General features: G+C 38.6%; 2 protein-coding genes across 2 annotated transcripts in view; both read right to left on the reverse strand.

Annotated features, from left to right (window-relative positions):
* LOC146449363 (uncharacterized) overlaps positions 1-13,439 on the reverse strand; it is a 40,981-nt gene that overhangs the window by 25,695 nt on the left and 1,847 nt on the right. The gene's annotated exons all lie outside the window — the stretch shown is intronic.
* On the reverse strand, positions 1,983-11,760 carry LOC146449365 (uncharacterized). The gene is made up of 9 exons (XM_085101776.1): positions 11,589-11,760; positions 10,764-10,974; positions 8,591-8,892; positions 8,183-8,323; positions 7,279-7,610; positions 5,494-6,636; positions 4,379-4,646; positions 3,654-3,732; positions 1,983-3,233 (listed from the first exon to the last, which is right to left on the reverse strand). Exons 1-9 carry the CDS (start codon positions 11,748-11,750, stop codon positions 2,761-2,763), a joined length of 3,111 nt encoding a protein of 1,036 aa, XP_084957902.1. The 5' UTR covers positions 11,751-11,760; the 3' UTR covers positions 1,983-2,760.

Below are 13,439 nucleotides of genomic sequence, written 5' to 3' on the forward strand. Positions count from 1 at the left end.
TTTTCATACGACGGCTAGCTACCAAACCTGATTATTTAGTTTCGAATTTAGTTGAGCGGTGCAGTCTGATTGGATTTTTCTTCGCAAATAGAATGACAGTATATCACTTTCCGGCTTTATGATAATTTCTTTTAAAGACGACAGAAACAGTTTGTGTTTTAACCGCGTAAACATTGAAAGGATTTTCCGGCACTCTTGCATTTCACAGCAGCAAGCTTTCTCTTTACCTAATTAAAACAGCTTGATATATTTAACGATTATTCCACGAGCGCACATTGAATATGAGATGATATGGCTATAATCATCTCGATATCCAACAAAGCGCGAGTGGAATAATTGTTCTATTAAAAACTGAGTCAAGAAATATCGCTAGATCTAGCTGATTTTGCTTTGTACGAAACAACTTAAAGAGAATTCAATGGCCAATATTTCTCGGGCATTGTAGAAACTGCTCTTATTAAAAACTGGATCATTGTATAATGCAATTTCAGGAATTTGATTGGCTTAGCGGCCATGGTATATGAGCTATTATACCATGCTCGAGGATAGGGATCATTAAAATGGTCTTCTGGTTGTTCTTGCTAAGTGAAACCAGCCATATTTCACAATATTTCTTGATTGTTTTTAATAAAACAATTATTCCACTCGCGCTTGTTGGATATAAAATGATTATAGCCAACTCGGCGCTTCGCGCCTCGTTGGCTATCTATCATCTCATATCCAACGCGCGCTCGTGGAATAATTGTTAAATATAGCATGGCCGATAAGCTAATCAATCTTGGAATTGCATTATACAATGATTCAGTATTTAATAATTAGTCTTTACAAAGGCAATGATATCTCAGTCTTTAGAACTTCCTTTCAGCGTGAATGACGTGTAAAAACGTTAATTTTGCCACTGTCTTTGGTCTGCTTCTCGCAGACCTGCTTTGGTACTCGATAGTGTCCTTTTAAAGTTTAATCTTGGCTGAAAGCGAGGCTAACGTGCATCCATTATTTTTTGGCGCGAAATGTTAGCCGTTTTTTCTCTGGACAAAATAACTATTAAATTTTTCATAAGCGTAGCAGAATTAATAATTTTTTTTTTCATTTTGTTGGTTGTAAATTAAAACGATATCGAAAAGAGTGCTACAGGAACATTTATTGGCCGAAAAGTAGAGCAGATTACTTAACAACTGCTTCGGTTTTACTCCATTTCTCATCCTTTCATTCTAATTTAGCCTTTCTGGATCTTCCCTTTATCTCAAAGTTCTCAATTGAATTTTAATGTCTTTTTTGTTACCTCTATACGGTGTGTATAACCATCTCCAACGATCTTAAGTGGAATGACCACGTAGAGCAAGCTATTAAAAAAGGCCAACAAGAGACTGTATTTCCTGGTCCAACTGAGAAGGGCTGGTGTTGAGGCCGAAAGTCTAATTAAATTTTACTGCACGGTTATACGACCTGTTCTTGAGTATGGGACCCAAGTGTTCCATCACAACCTTCAAGATTACCTCTGTGAAGACCTTGAGAGGGTTCAGAAACGTGCTTTGTCCATACTGATTGCGCGTGATCTCCCATACCAGCTCTGTCTAGATTGTTTTGATTTGGAGAGCTCAAGCGTTCGACGTGAAAAGCTGTGTTGCAAGCTATTCAATTAGATATTTGATGAACAACACAATCTCCACAGCCTTCTACCTCCAAGACATCATTCATCATACAATCGCAGGCGGCAAAGAACTTTTAGCCTGCCAGGTTTTAAAACTGAACGTTTTAAAAAGACATTTATTCCTGCAATGTGCAGCCGTCACAATCCAGCGCTGCCAATTTAACATTACGTGTTTACATTAGCATCATTTTAAATTGTATATAAGCCTTTTTTGATATTTCTTGTATATAGTTATGCAATTCAGCCTTTGGCTGCGATTTAATTATTTCAATAAAATTATCTATCTTATCTAAACTTATCTATCTTATCTAAAAAGGTAGGGAAAGGAAAGGGAATTGTGGAACTATTTATTAAATGGCTGGTTTTTCGCCATGATAAAAGTCGATGCTACTTCATAAAATCATTGCAGTGATGGATGTAGGAAAGGGCTCACGATGCCTGTAGGGCGGAGGCGCTGCGATACTTCAAGGGCCTCATGAAAAGAAGCAAGTTGAGCGAAATTGTCTTTGCACAGCTTCGTACCACGTACGCTTGGTGAGTAAATTTGAGCCCCTTTTTCTATTATTTTGGCTTTTCAAAGCGCATCCTCTGCAACTTTGGTTGTTATGACCAATTAGATAGGTATGACGAGCAGCGAAACGAAGGAACTGTACTTTCAGTTTGTGCTATCCCATGTTCGATAACTCATTTTTCTTACAGGAATTATAAAATTGTCTGCTTCCTAACCTACTTTACAGTTTAATTCTCAGAGACAACTTCCTTCGTAACGTTCCGCCCCTTCCCCCTGAACTGGATGCAAACTGCTATAATGCCATCTCAGCGTAAATGCACTCAGATGATTACTACCGGATAAAGTCATAACTTGTACGACATAATTACCCCGAGAATTTGTCATGCAAAGCACCCGTTTCATTGAGCCTCACAAGCTTAACTTTCCCGCGAAAGTAAAGAGCCCATCAAGATACCTGTATTCCTTAGAACGCGTTCTTATTACGAATGTCACATGTTAAAAGAATATGAAGTTTTATATACGACAGAACAGCGGACAAAAGAAGCACAAATTTTGATGGTTAAGCTTTGAATTATCCTAGTCTCCACTGCATGATAGTTCATTCCTTTTCTTTAGAGTCAAAATGCACACTTGCTTCCTCTGTTTTAGAAAAAAAAGGAACCGAATTCACCCTCGGGCGAGGATTAGGCTTTGACAGGGCTGAGGGCTCGAAAGCATGGCTCCGAAGGCGTGGTCTGGATGCTTGCGTACTTCTTGGTGGTGGTGGAGTCGACAAATCCTTCTGTAACTGCTTAAAACATTCCCATCCTAATTTTGCATCTAACCTTAGACTTGGCTTCATCTGCCAGCATGATTCCATGACCTCTTTCCATTCGGGGCGTGGCGCGGTTGTTCCATCGATGTGAGTGGGTCGAAGTCCATGTCTAACATCTTCGAGGAGCACGTACTGCGACGTACTGGCAACTGTGTCTTCAAACGCTGTCTTACCGTACCACAACTCCCAAAGAACAAACCCGAAGCTATACATGTCGGCTTCACTGTTGTAGATTTGACCCTCGAAGACCTCAGGAGCTAAGTATAGGGAAATAGTGCATCATCAGCAAAAAGTCTTCGTGAAAAAAATATATAAATAAATATTAGGAAATTTTGCTTGACAATTATTGGATGCTATAACTGGAATGATATTCGCATATCTATTCATCAAAAACCAAAAAAAAACAACTATTTCAACAAGCTCTCTTCCAGTATAATTTTGCTCAGTATTAAATACTACCACACGACCTTGTAAAACGTTTTCTGTCTTTCTCCTCCTCTATTTATAATAAGTCAGTCCTTTTTCTTTTTATCTTAACAAATATTGTAACGTAATTTACAAGAGCATACAGCAAGCTAACTATATAATATTATGCCCTTCTCCACTCCTTTCTTACGTAATGCAACCTTTTGTAATATAATCATGTGGAGTAAATAAAAAATACAAGTTCAAAATACCGCATATTGTCCCGGTGATGTCTTTTTCATGGTTGGCTACTCCCACGTCAGCGAGCTTCACTTCTTCATCGTGTGTCAACTACATCCGATAGAGAACAATGTAAGGCCCAGTTCAGACTAGTTTTCCGGGTACTGGTCTGTAAAGGACGTTGTTCGAAATGCTTGGTGCCCAAGGAGCAATCGTTTCCTCGTTCGTCCTTTAAGCGTCCGAAATTTTTTTTTCGAGGCAAGAGCAAAAAGCGAGGGAGCTGCTCACTAAATCTAAATTTAAGAGTACGATACAGTAAGACTTTACTTGTCTTAAATCCAGCTTTAGCCTCTGCTATAGCAGAACTCTGCCCCTAATCTCCAAATATGTATTTCTACGGGCTTTTCTAGTATGTTAACACAAATCTAAGCTCAACAATTAAAATTTTAGAATTTATTCAGGCTCACCTTGACGAGCAAAAGTCTACTAAGCAAGCCTTTCGGTGGCAAAGCATATCCTAGGGTTATAAAGGACGTTGATAACATAAATGAACTTGAACACCAATCTCCCTTTAGCTCTTAGAGAGCATCCGACTCTGATGTGTCAGATTCGACTGCCAAATCGAAGACTGGAACAGTTCTCTTTGAATTCCATACCCGCAACAAGCCAAATACATTGCCGGATAACACTGGTTTCAGTGAATTTCATACTTTTGTACTCCGACGGGGTACATTGATTATGCTTATGACCAACTTACCAACAGATTCTCCAGCTTTAAATCTCTGTGAACAAATCCTTCAGAATGAATGTAGCGCAAGGCATCCAAGATCTGCAGAGCCCAGACCAGTACCTTCTTTTGTGGTGCAACTTCAGGAACATTCGCAGGGGCATTTTGTGGCTGTGACATTACCTCGCTCTTAAGCGAACACTTGCATAGCTCCAGAACAATCATCACCGTAGTGCCATTCGAACCGTGTCGTAGATTGGTTCCAAAATACTTCACGATGCCGCGATGATTCAGTTGTCTAAATGGATGAAACAAGAAATGAGTAGGCGAAATATCAGACTATATAACTTTATATTATACTGAAACAACAACAACAACAACAACAACAAAATGAGACACACCACAGTCCCAAAACAAACTGGTGGTGTAAAACTAAAGAAAATTGGGAGTAACCACGCACTTTCTAGAGACTGTTACCGACAAATCAATATTACTTAAAAGCTTTAAAATACTTAACAATGTATGGAATATGATTCCAAATTGAAGCTTTTTTGCACGATGATATTCTTGAACTAATGCGTTTCTGTGAATTTTGTGAACCGTTTTCTTAAAGCTTCAGGCAAATCAAGTAAGATTAACTGTTAAAATATTTTTTTAGCGACAGTGTCCACTGAAGGCAGTGCTCAAGTGTTGGGGTCTTTCGTTGTGTGATACAGTAAAGAAGACGACTATTTCATTGAAAAATCAACGCAGGTTGCAAACTTTACTTTTAAATTAACGTCAAAGGTATCAGATCAATTTATTTCTCGATTCAGATATAAACAAGATGTTTAACAATTCACAAAGACGACAAGAAAGATGGTAACGAACGACACTGAATTGGATGATTTTACGTACGCCAGTGCTTATCATGATAACATGGTATACTTTAAATTTTATAAGTAAAGGTTTGTTAATACATAAGGAAGTAAAAATCAACGATAAAATCAAACGACGCCTCGGAGTCATCATGATAGTTTATTATAATGATTTTGAACTTGAAAATGCTGTCATGACGATGACTCCGAAACGTCGTTCAATTTTATCGTTGATTGTTACTTTCTTATGTATTACCTTAAGTTTTGGCTTGGATATTTAACACCAACCTTAAGGCTCTCTTTTCGTCGACAAAATGACACACGTTTATGGATGTTAGAGGATCTTTGTACACCTTCAGTGCCACCTTTACTTCCGGTTCTCCTTCACGAGTAAGAGCTCCCCTGTAGAAGGTCGAGAAGCTGCCATGTTCAATGATGGATTCAAAATTCCCGTCCCACTTTAGCTCGTCATCTGTAAAATCCGACTTTCTCATCTCTGTCAGGTTATCAACGGTTAATTCACGTCTCAAATATTCCACCTGTCTGTCCAAAGGCTGATAGATTTCCTGAATCTGAGGCTTACCTCTGCCAACTTCAAGGAGCTTTTTATACAATGCTTCATCACTTTCTAGAAGCTTGGGTATCTTGTCCTTGATCTGCTTCAGAAACTGCACGGCGTCTTCCAGTTGTTTGTTAACGAATGGCAGCAATCGGTCTTGAGTAGCAATAGCTTTGAGGCATTTCCAGGACCGCCTTGACATGTAGTCACAGGGATCATCAACATACCTCTCCAGCTTAGATTTGTAATGGAGCTTCTTCTTGATTTTCGCACGAAGAGAAGAACCTACCACCACGGATGCTAGGGGGTTAGTTGCCGTGAATTTTCTTTGCGATTTTGCACGTGATTTGGTTGGTGTTACTTCTTCGTGTATGGGAACTTCTTGTTTAACACTCTCTTGTTCAACATCATCGAAGTCTTCTTCCACTTGGCGGATGTCTTCCTCCATGACAAGATACCTTCTGCAATAATACTTGGCCAGTAAAACCTGAGCCTGGGCAAATTCGTGCTCTTCATCTTCCCAGTCTTGGACAAACTGATGGGTCCTCTGTGAAATGCAATTTAGTACTTCCCTTTTTGTCTCCTGCCAGGTTGCTTTGGCTTGAGGTGCCTCTGAGGGAGACCATTTGCAAAACCGTTTGGCGGTGTCTGCCGATTTGAAGTACACAGCCAACTTTTCGATGATTTTCTGTACTATCTTTGACAGAAATTCACTGATATCATCAAATTTACGTTGCTGGGAAATCTGTAGTTCTTTCATTTGACCTAACATCCTGTGAACCTCTTTCTCAGCCTCTTGTGGCGACATTCTTGGTGACTTCAGAAATATTCTGATTTGACGTGCAACATAAAAAAGCAGGTCTTCAAGCCATCTGTTGAACAATCACATGAAACCAGCACTTCCAGTTTTAGTTAACCCTTTAATCCCTAATATCAAAAGAACAAATTCTCCTATCTTGCCCCCAAACTTTTCTAATAAGTGATGGGGAGAAGTTATTAAACTATCAAGAAAATTCAACTTGGGTGATCATATCCTTAATTCTCATGACCTCAGGGGTTGAATAAGCATTGATATTACAAGGACAAATTTGATGCTGATCACTGTTTGGGCTTTTAAGGGTTCAAGACTTGAGATTGCAATTGACAGGTCCGCACAGTTTAGATCTCTCTATTTTTGAAGCTTTGCAAGAGTATTTGCTGTCAAGTTATAAACAGAAAGCCGCTGGAAAGCTAGCATATTTCTTAACTGTTTGTAATAGCTCTTGCAGCGCTATCGCTGTCACATCGTCAATACAATGTGTATCAAAAATATCACCTACTAAATGGATTTTGCTATTATGTTGTGTCTACGCATTCTAACCGTGCAGTGTTTAGGTGGTATTTATAAGTTAACAGTGAGACCAAGCACAGGGACACATAAAGCTATGGTCCCACAGTAAGATGCCACACAGCTTCCGGATCAACTATGATGCTATTCGCTTAAAATGAGATCGTTTTACTCCATCTTCACATACCTGTAGTAAATTTGCAGGTTGATTTCCATGGACGAGACCAACAGGTTGTTGATTCCGGTGATCAAGTGATTGAAGTCATCGGTGACATAACCACAACTCTGTGCCTTCTGGGAAGTTGTGCAGGACAAATAGACAACTTGTGATTTCGGATCCAGGTTGACAAGCTTCTTAGAAAGTTTCGCGATTTGATCTTTTTTCACTTCCTCTTCCTCTTCTGGCTTTATACGATCCCACTTGTTGCACACAAACAAGGCACAGCCAGTAAACAACGAGAGGTGACTCAGGTCGTTGAACGGAAGCTTTGACCCAGCACAGGTGAGTAGCTTTCCTAACTGTTGAGGTCAGAAAAAAATCAAACATTAGGCCTGCTACAAGGTTGAAAATTGATCATCTTATGTCTTCTAGTAGTTGCAACAAACAAGCGTAAATGGCTTTTATTGCAGATCCCAGAAAATAGTTTAATTGTTAATTGACATGGATATGGTAGTTCATGATCTGAGTCTATATTTTGCATCAGAAATAACTTTAAACAACAATAAATTTGAACATCATACTTGTTTTTAAAATTTGCGCGTATATTCTCTTTAACAAACCCTCAGATTTGCTCTTTTAGGTAAGGTAAGGTAAGGTAAGGTAAGGTAAGGTTTATTAAAATTACATCGCAGCCCGTAGGCTGAATTACGTGATGATTACATACTAATATTTACAATAAAAATTTTACAATAATGAGTAAAATATCGTACAAGTCAATTCTTACGGGTGGCCACGACACCCTGGAGGTTATTCCCTTAATCGGCTACAGACTTACCAAGGTGGACATAGTAAACGCGGTTACACACGGGAACTTATCACTGGAGCATACTCCTTTTGGACATATTTAGTCTCCTGGGGAGTTTTTACTCACCCTATCCTCTTGCACACCTCCGGCATTTTCGCTGTTAATGACATACATGAAGCAAAAGGCACGGGGCAGGTAGTTGAGAACAAATTCACTCATCACACCACTTTCTCCTATTCCAGGGCTGTCCACTATCATGACCTTCTCCTGAAATAATAATGGAAATGGCGATTTTTAGTAATAGTAGGGACGGCGTTGTGGCGAGAGCGCTCACCTGGCACAAACGTGGCAAGGGATGACCTGGGGCGACGTAATAGGTGGGTTTAGTTTGTCCTTGCTCGGAAAGGCTTTCAATGGGTATTCCGGTTTTCTCCTCTCGGGTGTCCGTAAAGTGGGGTTGCATTGTATCAACATTCGGGGAAGGTGCAGAGGGAATTGTTGCAACAAATATGACTATGGCTGTAGCTCTATTACCTTCAGCAAGGGATGTGGCAAAAACAACTCTATCTTCTTGTAAGGTGTTTTGTCTCGTTGTTCTCCTAAGTTGGCGAAGTTGTTTATCTGCTTGAGGATCGTTTCTTCACCACTATCAACAAGTTCTCGTATAATTGGCTCTCGCGTTCGCGTCCCATTGTCCTGGAAATGTATGTGAACCGCTGGTTTGACTCCATATTTCAGCTCGCAGATGGTTGATGTTGTACTCAGGAGTCCGTGAGGAAGAATGTCTTCTCCAAGAATCAAGTTTATGACGCTACTTTTTCCAGCACTCGTCTCACCTAGTTATTAAGAAGTAAGGCATCAATATGATTATTATTTTTCTGACAATTTTTTTGCAGAGTTGATTCGGTTTTGGGCAGATTTTAGGAATGCTTTTTCTGAAAAGGATAGTAGAGGTTCAATTATTTGGAATAATAAAGACGTTAGGATAGATGGACAACCGATTTTTTTTTAACAAAAGATTTTTTGAGAAAAATGTGATTTCAATTATGCAACTAGGTTTATCATAGAGTACTTAGATTCCCTAGATATTTTAACAAGCGTTACGAGTTTAAAATGTAGTTTTCTTCATTGGGCTAGTCTACAAGGTCGGCCATTCCAGATTTTTTTAAGGTATAAGGAAGATGCAATTCAAAGCTAAATTTTCAAATGGTGCAAAGAGGTTACAGGATAAATTTACCCTTACTCGAGAGGACTTATCTGAGATTTATCTTCTGCCAATTAATGTCTGTAATCTGCGAGATTTTTAATATAAGGTACTCAATTATGTAACTTGCACGGATACTCTGCTAAAGATTAGAAACTAGGAAAAGTGGATTCCGATGTCTGCTCGTTTTGCAACTTTTCAAGAGAAGATTTAGAGCACCTGTTATTTGTTTATCCTGCATCACAAATTTTTGGGAATGATATCAGGGTTTTTTGATACGACGTTAGGAAGGAAGATATTATTTTATCTTTGAAAGATGTAATTGTGGGCGTTAGTGGAAATATTCATGTATTGTTGAACTACTGTAATTTAGTAGGAAAATCACTAATTTTTCACTGCAGAAGAAATAATGCAAAACCTACCATTTCCTCCTTTAAGGTCTTATCAGCTAAGAAATATCAAGATGAATTATATATTGCAGGGAAGAATAAATGGAAGTTCGTGCCTCTGACGTCATGTTTTCTTACTCGAAAAGTAGTGTAGCCAAAGCCTTTGTGGTACAAAGTATGTTCCAGGCTTTGTAAAGGAGAAAGTTGTAAATATATGTATTTCTTTTGTGTATGTGTGTGCGTCGCACGTTTTCACAATATTCTCCTGATTTTCTTTGTTTAATGTCAATTAATAATAAAGATAAAAAAAAAATTAAATGCATTTTCTCCTCACTGTTTCATATCAACAGTAGCTCAACCTTGATTCTGACTTACTGATGATTGCACAAGAGTACAAGCGATGAACACGACCAAAATTAACACCCGACCTGTGTTGTTCCTCAGGTAGTGATGATTATCCAAATAAAAAACAGAAGGGGAGAGGAAGGGGAGCGCTTACTGGATACAGTTGATAGGGAGGCGCTTATAACAAATTTTGGCAATAAGCCAACGGTTTATATTTGATAAGTCCTGATTTAAAGAAGCCTCAATGGAGCAGATGTCGTTGTCGGCATATGTGTTAGGTGAGTATCATCTGCATACATTCTTGGTTGCGAATTTGATAAACAATTGGGTAAGTCATTAATATATAAGAGAAACAGCAAAGACCCCAGTATTGTCCCCTGGGGGATATGTTAGGGGGCGCTTATTTGAAGAAGCGCTTACCCGAGGGAGACGCATATTTGAGGGGGATGCTTATTCGAGGGAAGAACAAATTTGAGGGGGTTGCTTATTTAAGACGGCGCTTATTCGTTAGAGCGTTTATCCGAGTGAGGTGCTTATTTGAGGGGGGAACAAATTTGAGGGGTGGTGGAGGGTGTCGCGCTTATTTAAGACGACACTTATCCGAGGGGGGAGCTAATTCGAAACGGCGCTATTCAAGGATTTATGGGAGCTTAAAGTCTCCCAATGAGATTATACTCGCGCCACGTGCCGCATGCGATAATGACAAAAACCAGGTCTTCAGTGAGTTACTAGAGCGCTTGCGCTCCTTTGTATCCTTTAAATATCTCACCTGCAACAAGGACAACATATTGGTCTCTTGGTGCTACTTGTTTTATCCTCTCCTCCAGAGTTGTTTTTAGGTCTCTCCAACTCTTCTCCAGTGTTTGGATAAACTCAGTATCCAGTTGAGCTAAGAACTTTTCAGTTTCAATGTAAAAATTCTGAAGCTTCCCGCGTTTTTGGGCATCTAACTTGCCAGCGTCAGAAATTACTTGATAGGTCTGAATATGAAATTACAAAAAGAGAATCAATTAACAGTTTTCTACGAGCGCGTGATGGGTAAGACAATATAGAGGGGGGTATATGCTCGATTTCCATCTGAGAAACTCAAGGCGCATCCTGGGGATTATCTTATCTTATCTTATCTTATCTTATCTTATCTTATCTTATCTTATCTTATCTTATCTCAATGTCCGCATTTTCTTGGTCATGGTACCATGGCCGATATCTTGTGGCGGCTAAACTTATCCAGTGATCGAATTTTAATAACAAATTATAAAAAGTATCCATTATGGCATACTAAAACTGTAATTGAAATCCGTAATTTTATTTTGTAAAACAGAGAATAAGTCTTCAAAAAAGACCACTCTGAAAGTACTACTCAGTAGCTTTAACCCACAGCCTGAAGGGTGGCAGTGAACGCTTTCATTCACATAATGATGTTTGTCTTTTTAAAACTCTTGAAAGAAAAAAAATGCGATCTTTGTCTGGTTGTGGCCTCTAGGAGTAAAGATAATGGGCTAATTTCAGTAATGATTTATATAATAAGCAATAAACGACTTGTTCAATCAACAAAAGATACATTGCAAACGTGTTAAGACTAATCAGTACTTACTTCTCCGATCTTTCGTGTGGATGACCTTTCTAAGTGTTCGCGTAGTTTATTCCGTAGATCCTCCTTCTTGTCATATCCTTTCGTTGGAATATGTAAGGATTTCATCATTTCAATAATTTCTCCCCATTCAAGTTCTTCCAGCCTCTGTCTAGACATCTCCATCCCTTTCTGTCTTAAATGTAAACAAAACAAAACAAAAAGGAAAGGTGGAGATATTAATGTTTGAAAGGTGAGTTCTAATTGGTTGAGAGCCGTGTTGCAATGACCAGTTTTGCGGGACTTCTACTTTAAAGTAATTTTGCCCTCTGTAAAGTACGGCTTAGTCTTGTGAGGTCAATGCTGTGACTGAGATCTATTTCATTCCATAGAACGACTACACTGTAGAGCCTCTAGAATCATCTTTACTTTACCCAAGGACATGGCGTCATGTGACGCGCTTGGATACGATCAGTGGCCCACTCTATTTTTATAGAGTGCAAGCTCAAGATCTTCGATTGGGAAGCACATGAACCAACATGGGGTCGAGAAATCAACTATCGCGGACAATGTTTCGGTCCTCAAAAAGTGCCGGAATAAATTTGACTGCCTTATTTATGAAATGTTGTTCATACAAGAGCTCAAACCATCGTTAAACGTGCAATCGGATTCGATTCGTACGAAAGTATTCTGCTAACTTATTTACATAAAAATCAAGCACGCAGGAATGCCATCAAATGAGATTTCATTTATTCAATCTCAACTTTCTTAGCATTTCCGACATCAAACTTTTTCTTCATTCTTGATAATGATGTTTGAAACATCGAAATGTCGAACAGTGTTACTCTTAACAAGCAACTGACCATCCGATTTCACAGTTACGCGACGGTTTTAAGAGAAAACATCAAACAAAAACGTTTTTTTAAAATAAATATTTAATATCTCCAGCCCTTCACGTTTGGAATGATCGTCTGTTTTGTCAGTAGAAAAGTCATTTCTTAGTCCAAAATTCAACATTTGATTGTCAATTACTCCAATTCAAAAACTTGAGGACAGTCATTCCAAACGTAGCCGGAATGTTCAATATTTTAAATCTACATCGGAAACGCTAATTCAGTGATCTATACAAATAAAATTCGCCGCCATATTGCCAATAGGCCATTTTACAGTTGTGTGTTTAGTGACCTGGCTTTGGATTGGAAGCGAGGCTGGGGGTGACCTTGTTTTGATACAGACCTCACTGCTTTTCATATGTAAATGCCAACTAGTTAGCATAAGAACAGCATGATCTACATGTGAAAAGCAGTGAGGTTTGTATCAAAACAAGGTCACCCCCAGCCTCGCTTCCAATCCAACGCCAGGTCACTTAGCACACAACTATAAAATGGCCTATTTACGAAATTTTCGTGACCAAACTCTTGCGTCAAAGCAAAAGAAAACATCTAGTTTTATATTCGAGAATGACTGTCGTTTACATGAGTTTTACAATTATGTATGAAATTTTTAATATTTCAATATGGTTGACGATGTAAATTTCAATATATTGTAGTGCTTTCTCTTTTAGCTAGAGTTAAAATAGGCTATTTAGTTAGGTGTCCACTATTAGTAGAGGGGACTTCTCCCCTCAGCTACATTCCTGCTGTGACACAATAATAAAATTGTTATTATTATTATTATTATTATTATTATTATTATTATTATTATCATTATTATTATTATTATTATTATTATTATTATTATTATTATTATTCAGGGAAAATTTCATCCTGTTATAGGCAGACAAACGGAAGATATAGGGGATCATTCATAATTTCTGAACAGCCTTCAAACCCTGGCCTTAAACTGCTTGAATGAGTTGCGCAAAAGTAGTTCATG

Source organism: Pavona decussata, unplaced genomic scaffold (genome assembly GCF_977016875.1).
Source record: "Pavona decussata unplaced genomic scaffold, jaPavDecu1.1 SCAFFOLD_602, whole genome shotgun sequence".
Lineage (NCBI taxonomy): Eukaryota > Metazoa > Cnidaria > Anthozoa > Scleractinia > Agariciidae > Pavona > Pavona decussata.

Excerpts from the sequence above, each read along its gene's own strand:
- LOC146449365 (XM_085101776.1), bottom strand. The coding sequence starts at position 11,750 with ATGGAGATGTCTAGACAGAGGCTGGAAGAACTTGAATGGGGAGAAATT. Across the intron at positions 8,893-10,763 it reads ATATGTTGTCCTTGTTGCAG|GTGAGACGAGTGCTGGAAAA; the intron begins GTGAGATATTTA and ends CTTAATAACTAG. Across the intron at positions 8,324-8,590 it reads TGCCACATCCCTTGCTGAAG|GAGAAGGTCATGATAGTGGA; the intron begins GTAATAGAGCTA and ends TTATTATTTCAG.